This window comes from Gambusia affinis, linkage group LG01 (assembly GCF_019740435.1).
Source record: "Gambusia affinis linkage group LG01, SWU_Gaff_1.0, whole genome shotgun sequence".
Taxonomy (NCBI): domain Eukaryota; kingdom Metazoa; phylum Chordata; class Actinopteri; order Cyprinodontiformes; family Poeciliidae; genus Gambusia; species Gambusia affinis.
Genome location: NC_057868.1, coordinates 22,125,049 through 22,140,467, shown reverse-complemented (window position 1 = coordinate 22,140,467; position 15,419 = coordinate 22,125,049). Strand labels below are relative to the sequence as shown.

The following is a 15,419-nucleotide window of genomic DNA, read 5'->3' as shown; positions in this document are numbered from 1 at the left end:
AATGAACAAAAGTGCTTTATTTTTATAGAAGAGATTTTTTTCTTCTTGTTTTTTTATTTATATTTTAACAAACAGTTCCAAGTGGAGAATCATTTATGCCCTTCAGTGTTCACCTGAAAGCCTTTAGTGGCATCAAGGCAATAAAAAGTAATCAATGTGAGCTGATCTCTTTCACAGCTTGTTTTATACCAAGAAGACTTTGGCAGATTATTTTGGGTCAAGAGTCAAAAGTTAAAGCTGCAATTCTATATGCATTATATCAATTTTACATTATTTTATATTATTATATTTTATTTTATCCACAGTTTTCGTCTGAGCTGTTGACTCCATCATTGGGAATTTGGGTTGTAACAAAACTCTCCTTCACGTTACGTGCTCTTTTCAATTGTCTACTGGAGGTGAAAATAGGCATACAAGTTCATTTCCTGTTACGAGACAGGATTTGAAAAAATTCTCAATATGCAGTCATTGGTTGCTTTTCTAAATTAATTGTGTTTTGCAAGAAAAATATTACAATAACCACATATAAAAAAATAAAATAAAAAATCTGATATTTTTTTTGGGGGGGGGTGGTTCTATGACTTTTTCAGTGGGAGCTATGGCACCCCCTAGTGCCACAACTGAGAGCATGCAAGAGAGAAAACTTTCTCTGTGAGCAGGAGCAGGATCTGACTTTCTGCTACACTGCAGCGAGCACAACCTGCGTTCAGAGGATGTGACATTTTCAATTTGAAAGCAGTAAACCTTTTCATGCGACGTAGAGGGCTTTTTATTTACAAAGTATTGTTGTGTCAATCAGTCAAATGTTGTGTGCAGATCACTTATCGTACATTCAAGTCTAATACATCGTTACAGAGGTTAAAAGCAGAAAGACATGCATTTAACCACTAGACACACAATGAAATGATCCAAACAATCAAATCAAGTAAGCAGATAAAACAAGCAATTATTGATAATAAACAAATGTGATTTATTATTGGGAGAAAATCAATTGTAGAAGATAAGGAAATGTAGCAGCTCGTGTTGATTAGAGAGGAAACACTGGAGGAATGTTTCTATTATATAAAGAGGAAGCTAAAATGTATAAAAAAATCTGTGCATTGTAAACATGCAAAATGGTAACAATAAAATCTGGAATACTGAAGATGAATCATCTTCAATCACATAACAATGTTTATGATTATTAAAAATTTTCACATAAATGCATTAGGAACATATAAATATAACATTTAAAAGTAGCAAAAACTGAAATAAAATCAAAAATGAATACAGATGAATAAATTGATATGGCACCATCCTACTAGTAATAACTATAAGCGAACAGGGAAATGATCAGTTCAGACACCCCAGAATGGTGACATGACTGTCCCGAGGTTTTAGCTCGTTGGTGTTAATATGCTGCTGAGATGATCCCTTCACTTCTGTAAAATGGATTCTGATGCAGAGGCGTTGGACGGGATGACATCGCCCTCAGGCTCCAAACAGGTTAAGTCCAGCTGTAGCTCACTGGGGGAACGAACCTTATCAGTCCTAACAAGGAAAATGGAAAACACAGTCAATAATGACGAGACTAAAGTACCCCATTGTGTCATTACTGCTTAGTATAAATGACTTACAACAATCTACATCCCAGATTTACTTTCACAAGAATTTGTCCCAATATTTTATTAAACCTTTCAGAGAAAAATACTCCAAACTGAAGACATTCTGAGTCATTTAGATCATTTTTATGTTGGTCTAAGAGTAAATAATACACAGACCAATTAGTTGCAGTATTAAACCTTTACCAAAATGTTCTTTTTTACATTTATGAAACTCACTATGCTGTGACAGTATGTTATGAGACATTATCATACCAAATGTGCTTTGCGTTGCTGGCCTATTTGTCAAACACGTTGGACGCGCTTCCACATAGATTTTGAATGTAAACCAGATGCTCATGACGCACGAAATGATGTGAACGCACCATTAGATAACGAATGCTATGAAATGTTAAATTAATCAAAAAGCTTGAATTCTAGAAAAAAAAGCAAGTGGTTTTCATGACGTAACTGGGGGAGAACAGAGCCCAACGGCCGCTGATTGCTGAGCTCAAGGAGGGTTTGTTCGCTCAGGTGACCTTCTGGTGATTTTGGTTTGTGCTGCTCTGGCTTTGAAGATATTAATTAAAGTTTAAAGGTCAAAAGGTCAAGCATCCCCAACTTTTATGAAATCAGACTAAATTAGTGTCAAACTTTTGTGCTGGTTTGTTTGTGCTGCTATAATTTCAAAAATATTAAGAATTGTTTCTAGAGGTCATGAAAGGTCAACCAGCCCCCCACCTTCTTCAAAACAGATGGAATTGGGTTCAACTCATTCATAATTCTACAGATATTAATAAAAATGTCATCAAAATATTAATTTGTGCTTCTTTGACTTTGAAGATATTAAAAAAGTGTAAAGGTCAAAAGGTCAACCAGCCCCCCCCTATCCCCCATTGATTTTATAAAAGTGGGGGTGTGGGGGGTGGTTGACCTTTTAATCTTTAAACTTTCATAAATATATCTTCTAAGCCAAAGCAGCACAAACAAAAACTTTTGCTGCACAAACATAGATGGAGTTGATTGACACCAATTTTGTCTGATTTGAAGAAGGTGGTAGAGGGGGTGTGATTGGTTGACCTTTCATGACCTCTAGAAACATTTCTTAATATCTTTAACATGATAACGGCACAGACAAAAAATGCTGCTGCATAAATGTAGCACAAACATTTAATACCTATTTTGTCTGATTTAAAGAAGATGGTTCAACTTCACTCAGGTGCTCAGGTGTGGTTAAAACCTGTTTATGTCACACGATGATCTGCAGCACACGTCTACAAGGAGGCTTGCAACGAAAGCGACCCAAATGAATATTAAATAGAAGAAGAAGAAATGACAAAATCAGGCTGAAATTCATTGCAGTACGACCATAACTCAGGAGAAGAACGGGGAGCAGAGTCTCACCTTTGACCTGGAAGGGGGTCAATGGAGAGAGTAAGAGTTATTCAATTTTTATTCCCATAAAAAGATCTAAAGATACATTTCCAAAATTCTCTGAGCAGTTATTATTATTTCCAGGTCTGTGCTTTCCATTCCGATATCTGCTCTTTAAATGATCTTTGTTTCATCCATCCATCCATTTCCTGTTCATCCTTCGTCCCTAATGGGGTGAGGAGGGTTGCTGGTTCCTCTCCAGCTACGTTCTGGTCGAGAGGCGGGGTCACCCTGGACAGATCGCCAGTCTGTCGCAGGGCAACACAGAAAACATACAGGACACACAATCATTCACACACACACTCACACCTAGGGAATTTAGAGAAACCAATTAACCTGACAGTCATGTTTTTGGACTGTGGGAGGAAGCCGGAGAACCCGGTGAGAACCCACGCATGCACAGGGAGAACATGCAAACTCCATGCAGAAAGACCCTGGGGCGGGAATCGAACCCAGGACCTTCTTGCTGCAAGGCAACAGCTCTACCAACTGCACCACTGTGCAGCCCTCTTTGTTTCCTTTTGCTGTCAATAGTTTTAGCTTCTGGCTCACCTGTGAGCCTTCAATCTCAATCATGGAGCCAATGTAATGCTCAGGATTAGTCACTTCCTTTAGGTCTTATTCAATGTTTTTAGCTGCGCAATCCAGAACATTCATTAACGGTTGTAGCTAGGGGCATTATTTTTAGGTGGAGCAGTAAGTGGGATAGTTAGAGGAGGTACGAATACCCTTTATTTTGATATACTGTATGGGCCAATTTTTCACAGAAAATGTGAACTTCAGAAATTTTTCGATATAAAAGTGTCAATATGTGTTTAAAGTGGAAGATGCATTTTAAAATCTGAAAATTACACACAAATGCATTCTAATGCCTGGTTTGCTGAGTTTTAATAGATATTTAGGCCTGCAAAAAGCCAATTAATTTGATGGAAGCATTATAAAAGGAAACACTATGACTACAACAAGCCTTTGAAGCACTTAACTACTTGGGACTAAGCATAGTATATGATTGTTGGGTTTAATTTAAGTTTTTCATTTCTTTCCTGAGACAGCAGGAATTGGAGAGACCATCGAGGGTGGGGATAGCCCAGCTAATAATAATTTGATTACTTTAATAGTAATCTTTTGGAGAACCTTCCTCTTTGCAACCTGGTAGTTAGGATTAGTGAAGAAATTCCCCGCACATGAGAGGTAAAAGCCCAGAAAGAGCTCTGCAGAGAGCCATATTGTCTTCCAGAGTCTTGGGAGGAAAATCTTTGTTGCACCTTTTCATCTTAATTTTGAGGCAGGATTGGAACACCAGACAACACATCCACACTGGTCTAGAGTCCACTAAAGGAAATGTAAAGACTGGAAGCAGTCACAGTCTTCACATTTCCTGAACTACTTCCAGGAAATGTGTGGTGCTGAAACGGCAGCGTCCTATCTCGGCACCACACTCATATTCACTGTTCTTTCTCAGAACACCATACTAGTTCAGTCGCAATGCTACATTTCATATACCTGCAGCTGTGGAAGCCACTGCAACACCTGAATTCAAGTATTTGGATCAGGAAGCAAGTACTTTTGGCCACTTTGTGTCTTTGTGAATGAACACATCCTTTTAATGATTTGAATTACCTTTCTCTTTCTTCCATGAGTTCCAGCTCTTTTTCCCAAAAAGTATTGATGGCAATCAGACCCAGCATGTTTGAGATCATATTCACCATGGTAGTTATATGGTCTCTGCAGGGGACGTAAGAGGAGAACAAACATGCTGCTACTCAACTATGTTTTTCTGAATGTTCAGACAATCCTTAGTAACAACATCAGTCACAAAGGGTAGTTTTATCAATAATTGCTATACAGGCTCTCCTCAGCATCTCCCCACAAGTAGGCTATCCTAGACATTTGTGTATCATGCAAATTAAAAATCATGTCCTGATCAAAAATAACTGTAAGCTTTCTGATAGCAGACCAGTGTAACTTCATCCAGGGCGACGACACGGTTTGACAGTTTAAGTACTTTTTAAACAGTAGCCCGCAGGGAGCATCAAGTTGAACTTACAGAAGCCATTCAAATATCAGCAGAATGACAGCATCCTTTGCAGGAAGTCCAACAGATGTCAGAACCATGATAGTGGTCACAGCTCCTTTTGCTGGGATCCCTGCAGTTCCAAAGGTGACAATGGCACTAGTCAAGCTGCAAACCAAGCACAGACTACATCAACTGCTACACACAATTGTGTCAAGCCTTTTGTAATAACAATCCCAGCATGCGCCTTTTCTCAATTACAGACACCTCGAGAAAGCAGCTTACCAAATGCCGATTGTCTGGCTGATGTCCAGCTTGATGTCACTTATCTGAGTAATAAAGACGGAAGCGATCACTTCGTAAATTACTGTCCCGTTCATGTTGAGGCTGACGGTGATGGGCAAGATGAGGCGGGTGAGTTTCTTATTGACCTTCGCATTCTCTTCACAGCATTGAAAGGCAATAGGTAGAGTGGCGGTGCTTTGGCAGAAAGCACATCATTTATTGGTGCACCGTTCATATGTGGAAACTAGAAAAGTGTCACTCTTTGACAACAAATTAACAGAGCTTCTCACCTGGAAGCGATGATAAATGCAGTTATGATAGCCTTGGCGACTTTCTTGTAGACTTTATAGGGGTTCTGTCTGACTATCACTACATAAACTATGGGAAGAATACAAAAGGCGTAGCATCCATGTCTGAAAGAGACAACGAAGTCATGCGCTGTGTTATCAAGACACAGAAAAGTATTCACTGGCCTTCAACTTTGACACTTATGAATTTTGCCATGGTAAACCACACCGCTTAATGTGTTCGAGGGGGACTTGATATGCTAACGCACAGTAGTGCATCATTGCAAAGTTCAAGGAAAATGATTCATTGTTGCACAGTAACATCCATGAAGATGTTTGTGCATCTCTATTGGGCACCACTGATCTAGACTTTCACTAGGTCATTCTAACACACAAATAAGCTTTGATCTAAGCAAGTGATCTCAATGTCCTCAAGGGCCAGTGTCCTCAAACTTTGAGATGTTTCCCTAGTAATGGTTAAAATGCACCACTAGCATGCAGTCGGGTTCTATAGAGCTCTGCTAATGAGACAATATTGCACTCAAGTTTACTGAAGCAGAGTGGCATCTAAATGTTGCTGGACACTGACTTTGAGAACAGGAACTTGAGACCATTTCTGTCTTCCAGAGTCTAGGGATGTTTAATTTTAGCTTTAGTTGCAGTTTTAGAGTCGTGCTGAAGGAAGATGGACATCGCTACAAATTTTCTTCCAGAATTGACCTGTATTCAGCTCACACTGTATGCGTGTAGACGATTAATTAATCTACTGTCCTCTACTCTTTAAGTAAAATAAATTTACAGAGTTTAGATTTTGAACCTAAATGTATGAGTTTGTTAATGATAACTTACAGCAGTATGTTGTGCTAACTTTTTCTTAATTTTGTCAAGCCTCCAAGAGTGGATTAAACTAGAGATATTAGGTTAACACCAAAAAAACAGAAAGAAGAAAAAGACAGGAGTGAGAACAATTTCCCAGTGGGCTCAGCGGCATGTTTTTGTACCCTGTGTTGCACCATGAGTGGGATGGAGGAGCGCTACATTGATATGATTCTTATTTGTTGTCAAGGCAGAACAATCTGATGGTATATGCAATCTTTGTGTTTGATTTGATTTTGTTCACAAATACATCACAACAAATAATGCCTCATAATCAGTGATTGATTTGTTATTTTGGCCAATTATTGTGGTGTGTTCATGTCAACCCTTAGGAGTTGGTGCTCTTATATTAAACCACCACTGGGGAGAGCTGCCTGGGCAGTCCACTGTCCTCCTGCCTACTAACAGAGAGGCCCACCGAGGAATCTGGTAGACCTCTATGCCAGTCCACCCCTTCTTTTGGGACATCTTTATTTATTTAATTGTGGCATGATTGGCTTTATGCCATGGTCCAAATTAAACGTACATTATTTTCGCTAATGTTTATGTGATACTTAGCGAGCTCCAATGCTATGGACCAACTCTCCCTTTATCAGTTGAGGTTCTGCAGTAACTTCTGCTGCTCACCTCCAGCCCAGACCCCGTCAGCAGCGGCACAACGAGAACTGATTTTGGTAGTTCACCGCAACTATGCAAAGTCCTTAACTCTCTTCTTCTTCCTTATCTTGGGATATTGTTTTAGAAACTAAGCCTGATTTAAACTTCTCCTGAACTTTCTTCCTGACCTGTTTGCTGAGTTTCTTGGTGTTCATGATGCCTTTTGTTCACTAAGGTTCTCTAACAAACCTCTAAGGCCAAAAGGAAACTGCTTGAACTAGACTGGATGTTTGGGGGTATCAGAGTAAATTAGCTGACAATAACTGCATTTGCAGTTTGTCATCTTTGCAGTGTCTTCATCCACTAACCATAAAGAAGGGGAAAAATCTCAGGAAAAATCAATGCTACTCTTCTGCAAAAACATTGAAAACTGAGTGATCTCAATTAGGCAACAAAGTTGAAACAGACAAAATGGACGTACGCCATACAAACCACCCCTGCAAACTTCAGGATTTTAAGGGCAATTCGCCAGTCTTTCACACCCAACACGCTGTCTGTGATCAGGAACAAAACTCCAATTGGCAAATACCTGAAACAAAAAGCAAAAAAAAAAACTTTGTCCAACAGGTGTCCTGCAAGGACAATAAACATTCTTTTCTGTCTATTTAGAAAGACAAAGGCAATTATTTGCATGATTTATTTATGTTGATCAAGCGAAACTGTTCTTTGTTTTAATTACTTACATATTTCTTTGAAACATAAAATCTAATTAAAGTTAACTTCATTTTGTAAAGCAGGTCAATCAGAACTTTGTACAAAGCACTCAACATGTTTAATCAAGTTTTTAAAACTTAATATTTGATTTTTATTTGTTTCTCTGCTCAAACTTAAATATGGAAAGAAAGTGATAGTTTGTTAAATTTTTAATTCTTCTAAGATTTTATTAATTCTTTGGAAAATTACATTCAGGGCAGACAATCAATTACAGCGATAAAATAGTACACAAATTCATGGAAGTTATACAAATTTAGTCTATTATTTACAAAAATTCAAAAACTGTCCAGGTATTTTCCACATTAACATTTTGTCTTCACCTTTTTCACCCTAGCAGTATTCTCAAATAAAGTTTTTAACCAATCTAGCCACACTTTTTGTTATAGTTTTGTTTTTGTTTTTTTTGCTACTGTCAGTGTTAATCTCATCAAATGTATTTTTTCTGCCTACATCACCAACAACAGCATTATTCTTTGTTAACCTATATACAGTACATTAAAAAAAGCATCATTGGGCATATTTTATTTTTCAACACAGAATCTGTTGGACAAATGTTCAAGACTTTCTCTTGGGTTTGCAGGTTTGCTTCAGCAGGAATGGAGTAAGGTCTGAGGATGTCCTGAACGTTAAGCTTTAACTTAATTTAGCTTCATAATTTTCAGTAGACACAGCAGAAGAACATTTTTATCAGCATGCTTCAAATCACAGCTGGTCCCCAGACATCAGAGTGCTTGGGAACTCTAGTGACTTAGATTGGTGTTTTGAAATGCAGAAAGAAACACAGTAAAGATAACAAGACTGCTTTTTGATGTGTGGATGAACTTAAAAAGATAGGCTTTTGGTACTTAAACAATTTATTATCTGAAAAAAATGACAATGTCTTGTATTTTGAACAAATATTTTTGACCTCAATACTGTATATATTTGTGTAAAGATACAAACTAGATTTTTTTTTTATTGTTGATTTCACAGTTTGAGTTATGTTAAATTTACTTAATCACAGATTAATTTTTCTAAAAAACAGAAATCACATTTCTTTGATATTATGATTTACCCTTATGTCGGACCTCAACTAATTAAGGGAACATTTTGTGTATTAAACATGTACCTAATTTGGTAAAAAGCGTAAAATTGTATACTGAATTGTTATCTTACCACATGAACCAGTGGACTATGATTCTTATGGCATCGTTGAGGTATTGAATGAGATTCACAGTGGTTTTTGCCTGGTCTCCCGCCCCGTTTATCAAGATGCCGATGGTGAAAGACCAGATGATCAGTCCTAGAATGTTGGCTCCAGGAACGTAGGAGCCTACCAGTCGTATCTCAGTGTCATTGCTTGGCTAGAAACACAAATATGCTGTCTTTAACTCTCCAAGAGAAATATTACATGAGTACACCATATTCAACAAGACATATCACTTTTCCACAATAAGTCTAATTAAAGTCATTAACTTTGATGTATTTGATGTTTTATTTGCATAAAAGACCAATCCAAAGTATGGCATAAAGTATAAAAATATATATAAAAAAATCTTTGTGTATTTAGCTATGCCACCCCTCCTATAGCCCTACACATTTAGTTATCCACATGTATGTTCACTTGCTTTTCTATTGCAGGGAAGAAATTGACAGTCTTAATTAGAAGACGGATGGCACTAAATCCCAGACAATCTAGGATTAAAATTTTTTTTTGGGGGGGGGGGGGGGCCAGAAGACTTGAGAGTTAAGACTAGGAAAGATCTTTCCCTTGGAGCAAAACAGTCACTCTAAATATACAGCCAGATCTACAATGGATGGGTTTACGTGAAAGCACAACCATCTATTAGATCGTTATGGTCAAATCCGGACCTAAATACAACAGAACATTTGTGGCAAGATATGGAAATTGTTCCACCCACTGCCCAAAGAAATATCATTGTTGTGTTAACTGGTCTCGTCTAAACCAAAAGTACAAGTGTTTTGAGAACAAGAGTGTTGCTTGTCTCTGTGTTCCCCTCCTGCTGCTTAATGATTGCTAGAGAAAACCACAAATGCCCCTGAGGAGAGCTGAAAACAAACACCACATCTCCTTTCATGTTTTAAATTAAAGCCATCCAGATTTTTCTTCCTCTTCACAGTAAAGTACTCTTTTGTGTTGACTGACTACTTAAAACCTAGACGAAATACTTAGAAGTTTGGGGTTGTAAAACGACAAAATGTGAAAAAGCTCTAGTGCTATCCATGCTTTTGGAAGGTGTTCTAGAATAAGAACAACGATCAGAAGAAAACACTCACCCTGGGGGATACAGCTTGATCTTTTGTAACATAAAGAATCTCAGTCTTGTACTGAGAAAAAAAAGAAGAACTATTTGTAAAGCTTCCAAACCCAACATAGGAAGCTGCACATTGAGCTGTGGTTCTGAATAAAAACGTACCTGCTCGAAGAAAGCCTGATAGAAGCTCTCTGGAAACATGTTCCTACGGGAGGAAAAGGAGAGTCAGAAAACCCCCCCCAAAAAACTGAGCTTGTAAATGTAAAAGACACAAAACCTGAGGCTAGTATTTTCACCAGAGTTTAATATGATAATTTCACATCAACCAAGACCGTTTTAAATCATAGTTGCTGATAAACATAATCTCTGCTTTAATTTCCCTATGCAGTAAACTGAATACGTTGAAAAGCAGGACAATTGTTTAAACCGGAGCACTAGAAGAAAATTGACAAAAAAAACAGAAATACAAAACACAACGGTCTGAAATTAAACATCAGTCTCAGGAACTATATGCCACCAAGGTTTAGCTTAGCTTGTAACGGTGGCACTTGACAAAATGTCATACTTCAATTGTTGCCTGTGTGTTCTCTGACTTTGAATTTTGTATTTTTATGATGTAAAACATCTTTACCTGCCTTATTGCTGAAATCTGCCATATACAATTAAACTTGAATTGGATTGAACTGAATTGAATTGAACACTTGTCCTCTCACCTCAAGAGATCCATGACGACCACATGCATAGAGAAGGGAATGAAAATATCCGATTCGTCAGCTTCGACCTTTGTTCCCACACCAGGCTTTAGTGTGTGCACCAGAGACATTGCTGCAACACAAAGTCTCAGGCAGGGTGTGAAAAGCAACTAGAAAAATTGCTGTTCCGTGCTAAACAGCCATGAGGATGCCTATCAGCAGAATGAACACTGCAGCAGATGCCAGAAAGAGTTTTATAAAACTGAATACAGAGACAGAAATGAAGGAAGTTAAAGAGAGAGGCAGGCCAGAGGAGGGCTGAAGACAAACAGATCTAAGCACAGCAGAAGAGGGAAACACAGGGAAGAAAACGTTCCTGGAGACAAACCTGTGCTCCGGGAAGACTTGAAAGAAAACTGCAAGATCTACAGCAGCGACAGTAATATTTGCTCAAAGGAGACAACACCTGGCTACATTTTAAAACATAAATTCTTTCTGCAGAGTGAAAAATATATGAACAGCGGCATTTTGATTAATGCATTCTCACTTGATAACACAATAGACACTATGCTACTCTATAAATTTACACTGCACTTTATAAAGTTACCATAAGATGAAGCATAAAGGGTAGAGACAGTGATGTAGGCTCCTGTGACCAAGGCCACTTTCTTGGACAGTTTGGTGTTTAATCCAGTTATTCCTGAGAAAAGAGAGCAGAACCAGAATTTTATTTTGTGCCTGAGCAACGAACAGGACAAACATCCTAGTTTATGTATGGCCTAACAATAGTCTAAATGTCTGAACTGATCTTCATCTTCTAACACCTTTTATTTCTTGTAAATAATTTATTTCTTCTTCACAATTAGTAAATTCTTGTGAATTAGACTCGTCTAGATACTTATATGAATAAATGTTTTCGGCAGCATTCATACAGAATATCCACAAAAAAGTGAGAGCAGCTTTTATATACTATCTGTGTAACAATAAGTTAATACATTGAGAATTTAGATTTAAATGTAGCTTGCCTCCAATCACGCTTGTCACAATGAGCGGGAGAGCAAACATCTGAAGCATACCCAGAAGTATGATCCCTGGCATTCGGATCCACTCTTTCAAAATCCTACTTTTGTGGACCTTTGTAAATCTCAGCACAAACCCAATGCCTAATCCTATGGAGCAAAAAAAAATCACCATCATAGCATGTATAAGCCTCCCCTCCCCCCAGTACCATCAAGATGTGAAAACCTTCAGCGTGGCATACTTTACAGCAGCTGGGAGAAATATATGGAAGTGCTTGAATATAAATGGTAAATTACATGCAGCTATATTTTTCAAAGTTTGATCAGTTTATTTTCGACAGTCAACATTGTACCCCGATGATGAATTAGTAAAACAGAGTTTGTCATTTAGCTTCTAAAAATGGGTAAAATGGTGACCAACTGCATGTCATTTACACAATAGATTCAATAACTAGAGGAAGACAAGTGAAAGTTGGCAGAACAAACAAGGTTCACTGAAATAGTAGAATAAATACAATCATATTCAGCAAGCTAGAATATATTTTCTAATGAGACTTGTTTATTTTCAAAACTACCTTTTAAAAATAACCTTATTAAGCCCATATCTCCAAATGAATCATATTTGGTATTGTACAAATGTTAAGTACTGTGTTTTCATAAAGTGCAAGTATAAAACTGGTATTACAGAAATAAAGGTCTTCAAACATCCATCAGTTTTTGAACTGAGTTACTGACATAAATGGACTTTTGAATGACACCCTCTCATATCCTCACTTATTGAACTCGTCTTCGGTGCATCCAACATCTCATGTACATTTCAAAACTTAACAAAATAAATGAATAAGTAATAAAATCACCCAATACAGTAGCATTCTTTGAGAGGGCCGAGAGAATGGGAAGCAGAGTAGCAAAGTTTTTTTTATTTTTATTTATTTATTTATTTTTTATAAAATAGTTATTATATTTGGGTGTGCTGTAAATGGGTTCTATAGCGGTGTGAGCGGGGCCAGGAAGACAGGAAAGACATGAAGGCAGGAAAATGTAACAATGCGACCTTCCAGTTCTCGCGGTGGATTATTGCGGGACCTTCTCTACATCCGTAGAGGAGTGGCGAGATTTGATGATGAAAACAAACCCCCACGGGGTGGAGTCGTTGTGGTGAAAGAAATCATTTGACCGATGCAACGTTTCTGTTTCACCGTCATGCTAAAAAAAAAAAAAAAAAAAAAATCCAATAAATCAAATGATGAAAAAAAGAAAAAAGAAAGCTTTTCAACCCAACAACTCTGCAGACGGAGTCAACCTGAGCAGTGCATGAAAGTTTATTTGCCAATTTGTATTCTAAGAAATTTGCAAGAATCCACCTGGACAATTATGGATGACCACTGGTGTGTGATCTCCGACTGCCTTTGGGGCGAACATAATAATAATAATAATAATAATAATAATAATAATAATAATAATAATAATAATAATAATAATAATAATAATAATAATAATAATAATATGTTCCTGTGATTCTTGGACATTATACATCCGGAATTGTTACTCACACCACTATAGAATTTTTTTAAATCTATTGTCAGCGGTTAAATGTGATCTGAATTAAGGCAAAAAGAAAAAAGAAAATTGCTGTAGCATCAGAAAATCTTCACATGTAGTTGTTTGGTGTAATACAGCGTATTAAGCTGCACTTCTTTAGCGTCAAGAAATATTAAACATTTCATTTGCATGTTAAATTTAACAAATGTCAAAGTACGTTTTAACTTATTTCAGTTGAATTCCAGGTTAAACACATCTACGTAACCGCTAACCTCCGTCTCACCAGCAATTCCACCACAAAAATAAATAAATAAAAATAAATAATAATAATAATTAAAAAGCTACATAAGAATCACAGAATGCTTAGCAGTAGCAAAAAAAAAGTTAGTAATTACCTAAGGCAATTGAGAACAGGCAAAACACCTGAATTAGGCTCTCTTTCTTTTTCATCGTTTCTCTGACCCATGCGCCAGTCTATCGCAGCCGTTCACGGTAATGTTTTGGTGTCCAATGCTAGGTAACTAGATGAAAGTTGTCCCACTTTTTAAAAAATGCCCCGGAAAGTATATTCTGTCTCTATGGATACGAAGTAAGAAGTTTCTACTTTTTACTTGACGTGGCTGCACAGTGGCGCAGTTGGTAGAGCTGTTGCCTTGCAGCAAGACGGTCCTGGGTTCGATTCCCGGCCGGGGATCTTTCTGCATGGAGTTTGCATGTTCTCCCTGTGCATGCGTGGGTTCTCTCCGGGTTCTCCGGCTTCCTCCCACAGTCCAAAAACATGACTGTCAGGTTAATTGGTTTCTCTAAATTCTCCCTAGGTGTGAGTGAGTGTGTTGTTTGTCTTGTATGTCTTTGTGTTGCCCTGCGACAGACTGGCGACCTGTCCAGGGTGAACCTGAAGGTGAACCCCTCCTCTCGCCCGGGACGCAGCTGGAGATGGGCACCAGCAACCCTCCCGACCCCATTAGGGAAGAAAGGTGTTCAGATAATGGATGGATGGATGGACGGACAAAGACAACGTGCTTCTACTAAACTGCTTGGTTTATGGGCTACTTACTCATGACACTGGATATTTTAACAGTCTGAAAAATATTGTTTACGTACTTTACAGTGTTAGCCCATAACACAAGTTGTCATCAGTGCTAATAGTTGCTTATAGTAATAACGTGAATAAAACATTTTCTTTTGAAAGAAGGAACGGGTGAAGTGATTTGTTGCGGAGTGGGAATTCATGGAATGTAAAAGAACGTAACTGGTGAAATGACTAGGATGACGTTTCTGTTTAGAGGGAATACATTTAAGATAATCGGTTTTATTTTCCGTTTTATTTAATTTAGAGATTTTAATGAAAGATAGGCATGATGATGATGATGCTGCAAAAACAACAACAACGAAAAACAAAAACAAACATGTTTAGTCTCCATGGTAATGGTAATAAAAAAAAATGATAATTTGAAACGTATTCTAACTTTAACCGTTAGCTGTTTGCAGCCCTGTGGATCTGCACTCTCGTAACCCAGCATTCACCTACAAATGATGCATTTGAAAGAGTAAAAGTGCAACTTGCTCACAGGACATTGTGAATTTATATAAATGTTAAACATGTTTTAAAAGCTCTTTGTTTAAAACAGTGAATAGAAGAGTTTTCAACTACAGAAAAAGAGTTTTTTAAAACACTGGATACATTTTCGAAACCAATTAAACCCTTAGTTTCTTGTAGGATTCCGTTGTTTCACAATTTTAGAAAAGAGACCAATAAGAATAACATCTAGATACTGAAATAATTAATAATAATTTTTTTTTAACCTGTTCAAAGATAAACAATATATTTCGTTTAATAGGCAAAATCAAGTTTACTTTCCGAGTGCGCACGTGTGATTTAATAAAACTAATCTAACGCACTTTAACCACTAGATGGCGCCAAAACACTTCTCCTCATAGTATCCTCAACCTGTGAGACGTACTTCAGGCCCACAAGTCAGCAAGCATCAGTGGTAAACACACACCATTTTACATTTTTACTGGCGCTGATTTATGACACACGTAATAAAGTGGTTATAGGAT

The 15,419-nt window shown here is 37.5% G+C and overlaps 1 protein-coding gene across 2 annotated transcripts; it reads right to left on the bottom strand.

The window, feature by feature from the left end:
- Window positions 1–1,155: 1,155 nt before the first annotated feature.
- LOC122830985 (excitatory amino acid transporter 3-like) lies at window positions 1,156–13,894 on the bottom strand. 2 transcript variants are annotated; one of them, XM_044116847.1, is made up of 13 exons: window positions 13,751–13,892; window positions 11,820–11,963; window positions 11,402–11,494; window positions 10,816–10,927; window positions 10,265–10,307; window positions 10,125–10,175; window positions 9,003–9,190; window positions 7,555–7,662; window positions 5,604–5,726; window positions 5,314–5,508; window positions 5,062–5,196; window positions 4,635–4,739; window positions 1,156–1,530 (listed from the first exon to the last, which is right to left on the bottom strand). In XM_044116847.1, exons 1-13 carry the CDS (start codon window positions 13,803–13,805, stop codon window positions 1,416–1,418), a joined length of 1,467 nt encoding a protein of 488 aa, XP_043972782.1. In that variant the 5' UTR covers window positions 13,806–13,892; the 3' UTR covers window positions 1,156–1,415. The 2 variants fall into 2 exon arrangements, with proteins under 2 accessions (XP_043972782.1, XP_043972792.1); XM_044116857.1 differs by lacking the exon at window positions 1,156–1,530 and having other exon boundaries at window positions 4,648–4,739; window positions 5,062–5,161; window positions 13,751–13,894.
- Window positions 13,895–15,419: the final 1,525 nt, after the last annotated feature.

What these genes read in the sequence shown, in the direction of transcription:
- LOC122830985 (XM_044116847.1), bottom strand. Translation starts at nt 13,805, where the DNA reads ATGAAAAAGAAAGAGAGCCTAATTCAGGTGTTTTGCCTGTTCTCAATT. An exon ending in TGTGACAAGCGTGATTGGAG is followed by an intron (nt 11,495 to 11,819) that starts GCAAGCTACATT and finishes CTCTTTTCTCAG; the next exon opens with GAATAACTGGATTAAACACC. An exon ending in GTCGTCATGGATCTCTTGAG is followed by an intron (nt 10,308 to 10,815) that starts GTGAGAGGACAA and finishes TTCCTCCCGTAG; the next exon opens with GAACATGTTTCCAGAGAGCT.